The sequence below is a fragment of the Salvelinus namaycush genome, chromosome 34 (assembly GCF_016432855.1).
Source record: "Salvelinus namaycush isolate Seneca chromosome 34, SaNama_1.0, whole genome shotgun sequence".
NCBI classification, from domain to species: Eukaryota; Metazoa; Chordata; class Actinopteri; order Salmoniformes; family Salmonidae; genus Salvelinus; species Salvelinus namaycush.
The window spans coordinates 804,977-820,398 of NC_052340.1; the positions used below are offsets into that span (position 1 = coordinate 804,977).

The window sequence follows — 15,422 nt, forward strand, 5'->3', positions numbered from 1 at the left end:
TTGCTTTGCGAGGTACAGTATCTCTACCTGAAAATACATGATCTTAGTCACTGGTTACCAAAAATATATATTTTTAAAACATGTTTTAAAAAACAAAAGCCTATGCAACATTAACTTATATAAAAAAAAGTCTAAGTCGTTATTTAATCAAATACATTTTGCCTTTACTACTATAGCCCATAGAAACGCATTGAATAACACAGTCATAACCGGGAAAAAAAGTAACATAAATAATCAGGAATAAGTAAAAATTCCCTGTCTTAGGTCTGTTAGGATCACCACTTTTTGTGTAAGAATGTGTAATGTCAGAATAATAGTAGAGAGAATGATTTATTTCAGCTTTTATTTCTTTCATCACATTCCCAGTGGGTCAGACGTTTACATAAATTCAATTAGTATTTGGTAGCATTGCCTTTAAATTGTTAAACTTGGTCAAACGTGTCGGGTAGCCTTCCACAAGCTTCCCACAAAAAGTTGGGTGAATTTTGGCCCATTCCTCCTGACAGCGCTGGTGTAACTGAGTCAGGTTTGTAGGCCTCCTTGCTCCCACAAGCTTTTTCAGTTCTGCCCACAAATTTTCTATGGGATTGAGGTCAGGGCTTTGTGATGGCCACTCCAATACCTTGACTTTGTTGTCCTTAAGCCATTTTGCCATAACTTTGGAAGTGTGCTTGTGGTCATTGTCCACTTGGAAGGCCCATTTACGTCCAAGCTTTAACTTCACGACTGATGTTGCTTCAATATAGCCACATAATTTTCCTTATTCATGATGCCATCTATTTTGTGAAGTGCACCAGTCCCTCCTGCAGCAAAGCACCCCCACAACATGATGCTGCCACCCCCGTGCTGCACGGTTGGGATGGTGTTCTTCGACTTGCAAGCCTCCTAATTTTTCCTCCAAACATAACGATGGCCAAACAGTTCTATTTTTGTTTCATCAGACCAGAGGACATTTCTCCAAAAAGTACGATCTTTGTCCCCATGTGCAGTTGCAAACCATAGTCTGGCTTTTTTATGTCGGTTTTGGAGCAGTGGCTTCTTCCTTGCTGAGCGGCCTTTCAGGTTATGTCGATATAGGACTTGTTTTACTGTGGATATAGATATTTTTATACCCGTTTCCTACAGCTTCTTCACATGGTCCTTTGCTGTTGTTCTAGGATTGATTTGCACTTTTTACAACAAAGTACATTCATCTCTAGGAGACAGAACGCGTCTCCTTCCTGAGCGGTATGATGGCTGCGTGGTCCCATGTTATTTATACTTGCATACTATTGCTTGTACAGATGAACGTGGAACCTTCAGGTGTTTGGAAATTGGTCCCAAGAATGAACCAGACTTGTGGAGGTCTACAATTGGCTGATTTCTTTTGATTTTCCCATGATGTCAAGCAAAGAGGCACTGAGTTTGAAGGTAGGCCTTGAAATACATCCACAGGTACACCTCCAATTGACTCAAATGATGTCAATTAGCCTATCAGAAGCTTCTAAAGCCATTACATAATTTTCTGGAATTTTCCAAACTGTTTAAAGGCACGCTTTTTTTAGTGTATGTAAACTTCTTACCCACTGGAATTGTGATACAGTGAATTAGAAGTGAAATAATCTGTCTGTAAACAATTGTTGGAAAAATTACTTGTGTTATGCACAAAGTAGATGTCCTAACCAACTTGCCAAAACTATAGTTTGTTAACAAGAAATTTGTGGAGTGGTTGAAAAACGAGATTTAATGACTCCAACCTAAGAGTATGTAAACTTCCGACTTCAACTGTATTGTGTATGGGTTACCTTCAGACGAGTCCCGTGACACTTGTGAAAAAACCCCCAGAGATTACCAGTGTGTATGTGAGAGTCTCCCCTTTCCACATAGTTGTCATACTAGTTTGAAGGCCAAACCGTTCGTACGCTACTATTTTCGCAAGAAGACCAATTTTCGGGACGTCTCATGCTCTGACAAACATAGCTGTATATCGTCCACCTTCCACCGCAGTTGCGGAAGGCCGACATTGGCAGATGTGGTGGATTGAAACGCAGCCCATGCAGAAAAACTGACATCTCTAGCTTAAATTGACAGATTCTGACGGGCATTTTTTTTAAAAATTATGTTACTTGAAGGGGGTGTCAATAGACTCTTAAGGATACAAAACTGTTCTGTAAGCAATGAGGTTTGTGCAGTAGGCTATAGGCCTATGTTGGCTTTGGTTGAATTGCCCTGCCAATGGTGTTCTTCTCAGACCATTTAGAAATTATATATATATTTTAAATGTATATGATCACAATGGTAATAGATTATTTGTTATATTCGTTGTGAGACATGGCGGAGTGAGCATAATAATTTGCCTTCTTTATTTTACTGGACTGATGGCATGCATCTGATGGTTGGAGGGTAGGGAGGAAAGGAGGCTGCCTCTCACCTGTCTCACCGTTCCTCTGCTCTCCCTCCTTGCGCTGAGAAAAGGGGACACAGTCATCAGTCCAGCTGATGTGGTGCATCATGTTGTTATACCTACGACCAGAGAAAGTGAAATATTCCTCGATACTAAAAAAGAGACATGCTACTAACAATAACAACGCAAGCTTATTGAAACACTTCGTTATACTCATTCATTGCATCTCCAGTGCTGGTTGTAGCATGAGTGCAAGTAGGGAGAACATGCATTCTATGATTTACAGTGGCTTCGGAAAGTATTCAGACCCCTTGACTTTTTCCACATTTTGTTACATTACAACCTTATTCTAAAATGGATAAAAAAAAAAAATCTACACACAATACCACATAACGACAAAGCAAAAACTGGTTTTTAGACATTTTAGCAAATTTATATATGAAAATAAATATTTATCACATTTACATAAGTATTCAGACTATTTAGTCAGTACTTTGTTGAAGGACCTTTAAAAGTGATTACAGCATCGAGAGTCTTGGGTATGATGCTCCAAGCTTAGCACACCTGTGTTTGGGGAGTTTCTCCCACTCTTCTCTACAGATCCTCTCAAGCTCTGTCAGGTTGGGAGCTCTATGGACAATTCCTTGAACCTCATGGCTTGGTTTTGCTCGGAAATACACTGTCAACACACTGTCAACTGTGAGACCTCATATAGCCAGGTGTGTGCCTTTCCAAATCATGTCCAATCAATTGAATTTAACACAGGTAGAATCCAATCAAGTTGTAGAAACATCTCAAGAATGATTAGTGGAAACAGGATGCACCTGAGCTCAATTTCGAGTCTCATACCAAATACTTATGTAAATAAGGTATTTTTATTGTTTAAAAATGTCCACAAATCTCTAAAGTTTTTGCTTTGTCATTATGGTGTATTGCGTGTAGATTGTGATTTCTTTTTTCATCCATTTCAGAATTACTCTGTAACTTATCAAAATGTGGAAAAAGTCAAGAGGTCTGAATACTTTCCGAAGGCACTCTATAAAAGTGTTGAAGAAACTATTGACAGCTCTTTGTTGTATTAAATTAGTCTCTCTCTAGTCAGGGCTTTAAACGTTTTGAAATCTCACTGTATCAACTTTGCTGTCCGCTCGAGGCTTGTTTTTACAGTCTATGGCTCGATGAAACTGTGCAAACACAGTAATCTGAGCTATCTGATTGGTCGGCAGTAGGCCTATAGCTGCATTTAATTTTCTCTCTGGGCCTGCCGGGTTTGCAGAGTTCTACCTTCAGACACATTAAATGGTTAAAAATGGGAAGTCATTAAATAAAACAAATATTTTATTAAAGTCAATTAACGTGAATACATTATGGTTAATAAGTGAGAAGCAGTAATGGGCAGTCACTACCATCATGTGACTTTTATTTTAAAAAAAATATTCTGTGTTGTTTACAGCATTCAATCCACATAATGCATATTGCATCTACTGTACTGTGTAAAAATCGTAATCAAAAACTGTGATCATTTTTTCAACATCGAACCGAAACCGAACCGACTTAAAAAAATACTAATCGCTCAGCACTAGTGTGTGTGCCCGGATGTATCAGAGAGCCAGCGAGATGTGGAGAGAGACAGCAGACAGTGTGTGCTGTGGGATTGAGGGTGCATGGAGGAGGTCAAATCAGCGGGTGGTGTTTGTGCATGGGCACTGTCAGCAGTGTTAGGAGTATGTGTCCAGCAAGGAGAATTAGCATGAGCCTAGAACTTCTGTGACACACTGTCTCTCCCATAAACCTGTCATGATGCAGATCACAAGCATGGGCACACACACACACAGACACACAGAAAGACTCCCTCAATCTCACACACTCATCCCCCCCACACACATGCAAACTAAGAATAAAAAAGCAACTGAAGTACTCAATTTAAAAACACGTTCCAAACCAGTTCTCAATGAGATTATTAATCCCCACTTGGAATCCTGGAATCCTGTTAGATAGGACCTTTAACGTTGCTGTGGATGTCGCAGATTGAACCAGATTATAGAGCAAGTGCGCCACAGATTATAGTAAACTCTCATGAGGACCTCTTCACCATCAACCACATACTGGCATGCAAGGCAAGCCACACGGTAACGCACGGCAAGGCAACCCATAAGGTGCCCTAAATGGGATCAAGAGGGTAAAGTCTGATTTCTGTGTCTAGAATGGCACTGATTTAGGTTAAATCCATTGATTTCAGTTTTTATGAAATAATACACAGAGCTTTTTAATGTTTGGTGTCCATATTAGGAATCTATTCTTCACAGCATTATATTCTTCACTATAATTCTGTGTTGACTTGCCGGGCTGATACCAGTCTCCTGTCATAGGACTTGGCTGCGCTTGTCTTATTGTTTTATTGTTTCTGATTGGCGAAGGCCTTTGCTCTGGTGCCAGGGGGATTGGCTGCGATACCTCAACGAAGCTCTGTGCACCCAATAAAAGTATAACCTCCAGGATTCAGCAGCATGGGGCTAGAGAAGCAGGGGAGGTTAGAAGATTCTGGAGCATAGCAGTGTAGCAGCAGTATAACACAGCATGGCTGGCCTATTTATAGGCCTGAAATTGCATGCATCCTGAGACTCACAGCACAGCACAGCACAGAGTGTAGCAGGAATACAACACGCGAACAGGAATAGGAACAAACACATGGCACGGATGATAGTCGAGAGTCGTAGTGTTTACCCACATGGAAAATATGTATACAGTACCAGTCACAAGTTTGGACACACCTACTAATTCAAGAGTTTTTCTTTATACTCTCTGGTACAACGCTAGCGTCCCACCTCGACAACAGCAAGTGAAATTGCAGGGCGCCAAATTCAAAACAACAGAAATCCCATAATTGAAATTCGTCAAACATACAAGTATTACAAACCATTTTAAAGATAAACTTCTTGTAAATCCAACCACAGTGTCCGATTTCAAATAGGCTTTACGGCGAAAGCACACCAAACGATTGTTAGGTCAGCGCCTAGTCACAGAAAACCATACAGCCATTTTCCAGCCAAGGAGAGGGCTAACAAAAGTCAGAAATAACGATTAAATTAATCACTAACATTTGATGATCTTCATCAGATGGCACTCACAGGACTTCATGTTACACATTAAATGTGTGTTTTGTTCGATAAAGTCCTTCTTTATGTCCAAAAACCTCATTTGAAATTGGTGTGTTATGTTCAGAAATGCATTGTCTCAAACAAACATCTGGTGAATGTGCAAAGAGCCACATCAAATTACAGAAATACTCATCATAAACATTGATAAAAGATACAAGTGTTAAACATACGAATAAAGATAAACTTCTCCTTAATGCAACCGCTGTATCAGATTTCAAAAAGGCTTTACGGCGAAAGCACACTTTGCGATTATGTTAGGTCAGCGCCTAGCCACAGAAAACAATACAGCCATTTTCCAGCCAAGGTAAGGTGTCACAAAAGTCAGAAATAGCATTAAAATTAATCACTTCCCTTTGATGATCTTGATCTGGTGGCACTTCCAGGTCTCCATGTTAGACAATAAATGTTTGTTTTGTTCGATAATGTCCCTCTTTATGACCAAAAACCTCCTTTTTGTTTGCGCGTTTAGTCCAGTAATCCGAATGCACAATGCGTGGGCACTAAATCCAGACTAAAAGTTTTTTTAAAGTACAATAAAAGTTCTTAGAAACATGTCAAACGATGTTTAAAATCAATCCTCAGATTGTTTTTGTCATAAATAATCAATAACATTTTAACCGGACAAAAGCTTCGTCAATAGAAAAGGAGAAACAAGAAAGGCGCGCTCCCGATCACGCGCTTGGCTCATGTCTGGAAATTTCCACTGTCCTCTCATTGAAAGTGCTGTATCTCCCTTATTTTCAGAGTAAAAGCCTGAAACAATGCCTAAAGACTGGTCACATGTAGAGGAAGCCATAGAGCTCGTGAACTGGGTCCTAAGTCTTTGTATGGTGGATAGGCTTTCAATGGAAAACAGCCTTTCAAAATAATAGTACTTACTGGTTGGATTTTCCTCGGGTTTTTGCCTGCCATATCAGTTCTGTTATACTCACAGACATTATTTTAACCGTTTTGGACACTTTAGAGTGTTTTCTATCCAAATCTACTAATTATATGCATATCCTAGCTTCTGGGCCTGAGTAACAGGCAGTTTAATTTGGGCACACTTTTCATCCGGAGGTAAAAATACTGCCCTCTGCCCAAGAGAGGTTATTTATACTATTTCCTACATTATAGAATAATAGTGAATACATCAAAACTATGAAATAACACTTATGGAGTCATGTAGTAACCAAAAAAGTGTTAAACAAATCAAAATATATTTTAGATTTTAGATTCTTCAAATTAGCCACCCTTTGCCTTGATGACAGCTTTGCACACTCTTGGCATTCTCTCAACCAATTTCACATGGAAAGCTTTTCCAACAGTCTTGAAGGAGTTCCCACATACGCTGAGCACTTTTTGGCTGCGTTTCCTTCACTCTGCGGTCCAACTCATCCCAAACCATCTCAATTGGTTTGAGGTCGGGTGATTGTGGAGGCCAAGTCATCTGATGCAGCACTCCATCACACTCCTTCTTGGTCAAATAGCCCTTACACAGCCTGGAGGTGTGCTTTGGGTCATTGTCCTGATGAAAAACAAATGATAGTCCCACTACTGTGGTAGCCATGCTGGTTAAGTGTGCCATGAATTCAAAATAAATCACTGACAGTGTCACCAGCAAAGCACCCCCACACCATCACACCTCCTCCTCCATGCTTCACGGTGGGAACCACACATGCAGAGATCATCAACCGTTCACCTACTCTGATTCTCACAAAGACACAGCGGTTGGAACCAAAATTCTAAAATTTGGACTCATCAGACCAAAGGACAGATTTCCACTGTCTAATGTCCATTGTTCTTGTTTCTTGGCTCAAGCAAGTCTCTTCATCTTATTGGTGTCCTTTTGTGGTGTTTTTTATGTAGCAATTCGACCATGAAGGCCTGATTCACACATTCTCCTCTGAACAGTTGATGTTGAGATGTGTCTGTTACTTGAACACTGAAGCATTTATTTGGGCTGCAATATCTGAGGCTGGTAATTCTAATGAACTTATCCTCTGCAGCAGAGGGAAGTCTGGGTCTTCCTTTCCTCTGGCGTTCCTAATGAAAGCCAGTTTAATCCGAAAAAATTCAAGAAACTCCGGATTTACTGACCTTCATGTCTTAAAGTAATGATGGACTGTCATTTCTCTTCCTTTATTTTGAACTTATTTGAAATTCCACAAATTAACTTTTAACAAGGCACAAATGTTAATTGAAATGCAATTCCAGGTGACTACCTCATGAAGCTGGTTGAGAGAACGCCAATAGTGTGCAAAACTGTCATCAAGACAAAGGATAGCTACCTAAGTATAACATATATTTTGATTTGTTTAACACTTTTTTGATTACTACATGATTTCATATGTGTTATTTCATAGTTTTGATGTCTTTACTATTATTCTACAAATTTGATACTAGTAAAAATAAAGAAAAACCCTGGAATGTGTAGGTGTGTCCGAACTTTTGACTGGTACTGTAGATGTTTTCTCAAATATGGAAATTATTTTGTTAATGACAGATGGCTGCTATGTTTATTTTTATTTTGGTTGAGACAGGTTGGTTTGAGAATGTTGTACTAAGAGGGACTGACCCAGATTTTCCCGGAGCCCCACCTCAAGTGTAGCTTCTTAAAGTAAAACTTCAATGAATGTTAATCTTCAGTACTGTTACAAACGTCTCAAATTATCTATGTAAATTCAGAGTGACTGCTAAAAAGTTGCAAAAAAGTACTGAATATATCCACCCACGGATTATACCTGTCAATCTGTCTTCTACCCAGATACCCTGAGAGAAAAATAAAGACACAGGCCATTTAAGAAAGAAAAAAAGAGGAGGGGGCGGGTGGATGCATTGTCAGAAGGAGAAAGATAGACAGTGTTGGGAATAGATTAAGAGACACAAAGAGAGAGGGAGGCAGTGTCAGATGTGTGTGTGTGTGTGTGTGTGTGTTTGTGTATGTGTGTGTGCACGTGTGTGTGTCCGGTGTATAAGAGAGCCAGTGATATGTGGAGAGAGAAAACAGACAGTGTTTGTATTTATAATGGATCCCCATTAGCATCTACTCTTTCTGGGGTCTGGTAAAATTAAGGCAGTTATATACAATTTAAAAAACATTACAATACATTTCACAACATACAGTTGAAGTCAGAAGTTTACATTCGTTTTTCACAATTCCTGACATTTCATCCGAGTAAAAATTCCCTGTTTTAGGTCAGTTAGGATCACCATTTTATTTTATGAATGTGAAATGTCAGAATAATAGTAGAGAGAATGATTTATTTCAGCTTTCGTTTCTTTCATCACATTCCCAGTGGGTCAGACGTTTACATACACTCAATTAGTATTTGGTAGCATTTCCATTAAATTGTTTAACCTGGGTAAAACATTTTGGGTAGCCTTCCACAAGCTTCCCACAAAGAGTTGGGTGAATTTTGGCCCATTCCTCCTGACAGAGCTGGTGTAACTGAATCAGGTTTGTAGGCCTCCTTGCTCCCACAAGTTTTTTCGGTTCTGCCCACAAATTTTCTATAGGGTTGAGGTCAGGGCTTTGTGATGGCCACTCCAATACCTTGACTTTTTTGTCCTTAAGCCATTTTGCCACAACTTTGGAAGAATGCTTGGGGTCATTGTCCATTTGGAAGTCCCAATTGCGACCAAGCTTTAACTTCCTGACTGATGTCTTGAGATGTTGCTTCAATATATCCACATACTTTTCCTACCTCATTACGCCATCGATTTTGTGAAGTGCACCAGTCCTTCCTGCATCAAAGCACCCTCACAACATGATGCTGCCACACCCGTGCTTCACGGTTGGGATGGTGTAAGGCTTGCAAGCCTCCCCCTTTTTCCTATAAACATAACAATGGTCATTATGGCCAAACAGTTCTATTTTTGTTTCATCAGACCAGAGGACATTTCTCCAAAAAGTACGATCTTTGTCTCAATGTGCAGCTGCAAACCGTAGTCTGGCTTTTTTTATGGAGTTTTTTGAGCAGTGGCTTCTTCCTTGCTGAGCGGCCTTTCAGGTTACGTCGATACAGGACTTGTTTTACTGTGGATATATATACTTTTGTACCTGTTTCCTCCAGCATCTTCACAAGGTCCTTTGCTGTTGTTCTGGGATTGATTTGCACTTTTCGCACCAAAGTACGTTCATCTCTAGGAGACAGAACGCTTCTCCTTCCTGAGCGGTATGACGGCTGCGTGGTCCCATGGTGTTTATACTTGTGTACTATTATTTATACAGATGAACGTGGTACCTTCAGGCATTTGGAAATTTCTCCCAAGGATGAACCAGACTTGTGGAGGTCTACAATTTTTTTTCTGAGGTCTTGGCTGATTTATTTTGATTTTCCCATCATGTCAAGTAAAGAGGCACTGAGTTTGAAGGTAGGCCTTGAAATACATCCACAGGTACACCTTCAATTGACTCAAATTATGTAAATTAGCCTATCAGACGCTTCTAAATCCATGACATAATATTCTGCAATTTTCCAAGCTGTTTAAAGGCACAGTCATCTTAGTGTATGTATACTTTTGACCCACTGGATTTGTGATACAGTGAATTATAAGTGAAATAATCTGTCTGTAAACAATTGTTGGAAAAATTACTTGTGTCATGCACAAAGCAGATGTCCTAACCGACTTGCCAAAACTATAGGTTGTTAACAAGAAATTTGTGGAGGGGTTGAAAAACAAGTTTTAATGACTCCAACCTAAGTGTATGTAAACTACGACTTCAACTGTATTAAGTATGTGCCCTCAGGCCACTACTATACTATCACATATCTTACAACATAAAATCCATGTGTATGTGTGTGTATAGTGTGTATATTTTCTGCTGTGGAATTGAGGGAGCATGGAGGAGGCAAGACCAACGGGTGGTGTGTGTGTGCACAGACGCTGTCAGTCAGTGTGTGTCCAGCAAGGAGAATTAGCATGAGCCCAGAACTGAAATATATTTATATTTTTTACTTTTACCCCGTTTTGTCCCCAATTTCGTGGTATCCAATTGGTCGTCAGTCATGTCTCATCGCTGCAACTCCCGTATGGACTCGGGAGAGGTGAAGGTCGAGGGCCGTGCGTCCTCCAAAACACAACCCAGCCAAGCCGCACTGCTTCTTGACACAATGCCTGCTTAACCCGGAAGCCAGCCGCACCAATGTGTCGGAGCAAACACCGTACACCTGCACCCGGCCCGCCACAGGAGTCGTTAGGCTGCGATGGGACAAGAACATTCCTGCCGGACAAACCCTCCCCTAACCCGGACGACGCGCGGCCTATTGTCTGCCACCCCATGGGTCTCCCAGTCGCGGCCAGCTGCGACAGAGCCTGGACTCGAACCAGCATCTCTAGTGGCACATCTAGCACTGCGATGCAGTACCTTAGACAACTGCGATGCAGTAGCTTAGACCACTCGGGAGCCCAGAACTTCTGTGAAACACTGCTTCTCCCATAGTCCTATCATGATGCAGATCACACACACACGCACCTGACCAATTGTGCTATTTTGTGTTTTTCAACCTCTCCTTGACCTAGTCTGCAATACCTACATGTTTCAAGCAGACCACCATAGTCCCTGTGCCCAAGAATGCCAAGGTGCTCAATGAACAGCATGCTCAATGAACAGCATTCTCATGTAGGTGTTTCTTTTGTCCAGGTGGGAAAGGGCAGTGTGGAGTGCAATAGAGATTACATCATCTGTGGCTCTGTTGGAGCAGTATGCGAATTGGAGTAGTTCCAGGGTGTTTGCGATGATGGTGTTGATGTGAGCTCACCAGCCTTTCAAGGCATTTCATGACTAGAGATGTGAGTGCTACAGGGCGACATAGCAACACGAAAACACACACACTCTCTCCCTCTCTCTCTCCCTCTCTCTCCCTCTCTCTCTCTCTCTCTTTCTCTCTCTCTCTCTCTCGCCCTCCCTCTCTCACTCTCTCTCTCTCTCTCTCTATTTCGCTCTCTCTCGCTCTCTCTCTATATTCTCTGCTCTGGCTGGCAAATGGACCGTGCTCAAGAAGGTTATTACGGCTCATACACTTGCCAGTGAATATAATTGAAAAAAGCTTTCATCTGCTAGCAAAGCAATTTCCTTAATGCCTTTAGAGCACATGAAGGACGTGATGAATGTGGTGGCAAATGGACAGGCTGTGAGCGCAGGTTGCAGGGTTTAAAAAGACAGCCCAGCCGCCCAGCAGAGGACAGGAAGAGAGGGATGAGGATGTGTGGGCGGGCGGAGAAAGGAGAAAGCATGAGTAGAATAAGCATGCAGAAATGGACAGTGTAGAAGAGAAGGGATGACCAGAACACGACACCATGATCTCGCTGGTGTAGGGTGCTAGACCATACAACCTGAGGGGTTGTACAGAGATAATAGGCCATCTGGCTTTGCTGTAGCATCCTCTTGGCACAATGTACACAACCTTAGACATCTGCAACATTTTTGGAAGTATGGCCTCCTCCCTTCCTTGCTACACACCTCTGCACCCAACAGTATTCAGCTCTGTAGTGACACCCCGTGGTCATATCATACTGCAGTATCTTAACATCCCGAAAGACCCAAGGACTCCCTAGGGACCTGTTCTGTGTTGATCTGAGAGGATTGGAGTGGAGCCCTGATTGAAGATCTGATCCTTTCTTATCTACATACATTTGTATTTGTATTTATTTGGGGGGTGATTTAACATTTATTTAGTCAGGGATGTCATATTGAAACTCATGCTGCTGTTTTTTTAGTGACCCCTGCACGACATACAACATAATAAACACATACATCAATACAAAATAAATACACTCTGGAAGTAAATATGAACCTTTGCTTAGACAGGGAAGTCATATTGAGAGACTCGGGTCTCTTATTCAAATGACCTATGCACAACATATAAAATACAAAACACACACATCAAATATAATGTATACACCAGGGAAGCAAATACCAAAATACACATAATCAATCAAATAATCATGGCATTAAAACAACCTTAGGGGGATAGCTTTGTCCAATTCTTCCTGGAGTTCATTCCATGTCTGATATATATATATATATATATATATATAATCGAATGCAGTTTTCCCTAATCATGATGAGGTACGGGGGACATCAAGAAGAAGCCAGTTCTGTGAGCAAGTCAATGGCTGTGTTTACACAGGAAGCCCAATTCAGATCTTATGCTAATTAGTTCCTTATCTGATACCTATCTGATCTTTCCACTAATGGGTGAACAGGTGAAATGGGTGAACAGGCAAAATAAATATGCAATCTAATCTTTTGACTTCCACTTCCAAATGTGGATCTCAGTGGAGGCTCTTCAGAGGAGGAATGGGAGAACCATCCTCCTCAGTGAATTTCATAAAATGTTTAATTGTAAAACATTTTAAAAGTAAAACTTTTTAGATAATACTATACTAAATATAATCACATCACCAAATAACTGATTAAAACACACTCTTTTGCAAAGGTCTACAGTAGCCTCAACAGCACTCTGTAGGATAGCACCATGGTGTAGCCGGAGGACAACTAAGCTTCCGTCCTCCTCTCGGTACAAATTCAATACAAAACCTAGGAGGCTCATGGTGTTCACCCCCTCCCATAGACTTACAGAGTAATTATGACAACTTCCGGAGGTTGTCCTCTAGCCTATCAGAGCTCTTGCAGGATGAACTGACATGTTGTCCACCCAATCAAAGTATCAGATAATTAATCTAGCACTGACAGCATAAGCTACAGCTAGCTAGCACTACGGTGAATAAAAGTTGGTGAGTAGTTGACTCAAAGAGAGAGGAAGACAATAGTGGAACAGTTTTAAACAAATTAATTTCTTCCAAAAAGAAGGAGAAGCAAGAGAGAAATAGAGAGGGAGAGATTTTGTCATTTATTTCACTCTCAGTTTCACTTCCCTAACTAGCAAATGCAGCTAGCTAGCCTAGCCTACTGAAACACCCTGCTCAAACAGAGGGATGCTATGTTAGCTAGCTGGCTATGACTTTCCAACACAACACTGGAACTCTTCCAAGTCAAGGTAAGCTTTTGATTTGTTGTGCATTAAAGTCCACAAGCAAATACAGTGTGGCTGTTATGAGAGTGAACTCTGTTAACGCGTGATCAAAGGTGTAGTCATTCCGCTGATTCTGTTGAATTTTTTTTTCTTAAACGTAACAAACTGCAACTGTTGGACTAATGATTACACCCTATAGCAGCTAGATGCAGGCAAGAGTTTGCAAGGCGGTATTGAATGTCACTTTCTATCACCTCAAATTTGTCTCTCGAACCTGTGTGCACCTACGTTGTAAACTTTCATTCATCGGCTAGGTTGTAGCAACCTCATGAGCATAGGGGAAATTAAAGTACCATGTGAACTGGGTGAATTGAATATGAATGAGAGTCATCCAATATGCAGTAATAGAAATAAGGCCATGCTCATGAAGCATGTTTTGTCCTCCCTCATCTTAAACGGCACTGACCGCCACTGGTAGATCTCAATCCTGATACAATTCTCATGTTCCATATGTGACCTCAGTCTGGACCCTCAGATCAGATTTTTTGGGCTGTGAATTGGCTTTTTTTGCATATGACCTGCAGCTACCACAACAATCACCCAAAATGTAAAGGAACAGTGACAGAAAATGAGCATTCCATCTGTATGCTACTTCAGAGGCTGCATCAGTATAAATGCGCAACTTTGATATGGGCCACATGTAAATCTGAGTAAAATTGGATACAAATCTGAATTAGGTTCTTAGTTTGGTAGTATAAACACAGGTGGTATGCCTCCAATTAAGAAGGGATGAGTGATAGGTATGCTGTGCTTATTCCCACGTATTGGTCTTTTGACAGCTCTTTCTACAATATTTGGGGAAAAGATCGGAATTGGGCTGTCTGTGTAAATGCAGCTGTAGGGAGTTTCTGTAAAACTGCATTAAGCAGCAATGGAAACCAGGCCACAGTAGATGGTGGTCTGGTTTCAGTAATAACAGGAAGGGGACTATGGTACACCGAGTCCAGAGGTTTTAGTGTAGTGGTGGCAGCGTGCATATAGATTGCGTATAAGCATTTACTAAATGTGATAGCCTTTTGAAAACAACCCTCTCCCTCCCAGGTGAGGCCAAGACCAGGAGCCACAGTACAGAACCTCTATCCAGGCACGAGAGCAAAGCTCACCACGGAGGCAGCCAGGAGTCTCCCAAATCCCAGGAGTGGGATGGGCCCTCCGGACATTCATCCAACCCCACTGCCATGCCCAGCCGCCTGGGACGCTCTTCTGTCAGCCCCACCATGATGCTTGGGAGTGGGGTCACAGGTGAGGGCCTCTGCCTGGAGTTACACACAAATTGTTTTTAATTACAGAAATGAATGTGGAAGAGAATGTTTCCATAATTGATTGGTTTTGAATTAATGTGTTTTAGATGGAAATAGTTCAAAATGATTTGACTTCCAATGTTGGAGCCCATAGTGTTCGATTGCTAAGAGCTAATAATTTAGAAGGCACATGAAATGTGTCTACAAAATGTATTGGCATGACATCTGAGAATTATAAGTAGGCTATATGAGTATTTTTTTACAGAAAAAATGCATTATATCAAGGTAGGCTAAATAATTCAGATATGGTGAAAGAAATGAATGTTACTTCTTTAAATTTTAATGTGTACAAAATGTGGCTCAGAATCCTTGATACAGTGCATTGGGAAAGGATTCAGACCGGTTGACAATTTGTGACGTTGCAGATTTAGTCTAAAATGTATTTTTTTTTTTATTCCCTCATCAATATACACACAATACCCCATAATGACAAAACAAAAACAGGTTTTTAGATTTTTTTTAATGAAATATCACATTTACATAACTATTCAGACCCTTTACTCAGTACTTTTTTGAAGCACCTTTGAGTCTTCTTGGGTATGATGCTTGGCACACCTGT

General features: G+C 40.9%; 1 protein-coding gene across 1 annotated transcript in view; it reads left to right on the top strand.

The window, feature by feature from the left end:
* The window catches only part of nyap2a (neuronal tyrosine-phosphorylated phosphoinositide-3-kinase adaptor 2a), a 98,330-nt gene that overhangs the window by 64,352 nt on the left and 18,556 nt on the right, over window positions 1-15,422 (top strand). The window contains exon 6 of the mRNA XM_038974430.1: window positions 14,604-14,804. Within this exon, the coding sequence (XP_038830358.1) occupies window positions 14,604-14,804 (201 nt within the window). The remainder of the gene's footprint in view (window positions 1-14,603; window positions 14,805-15,422) is intronic.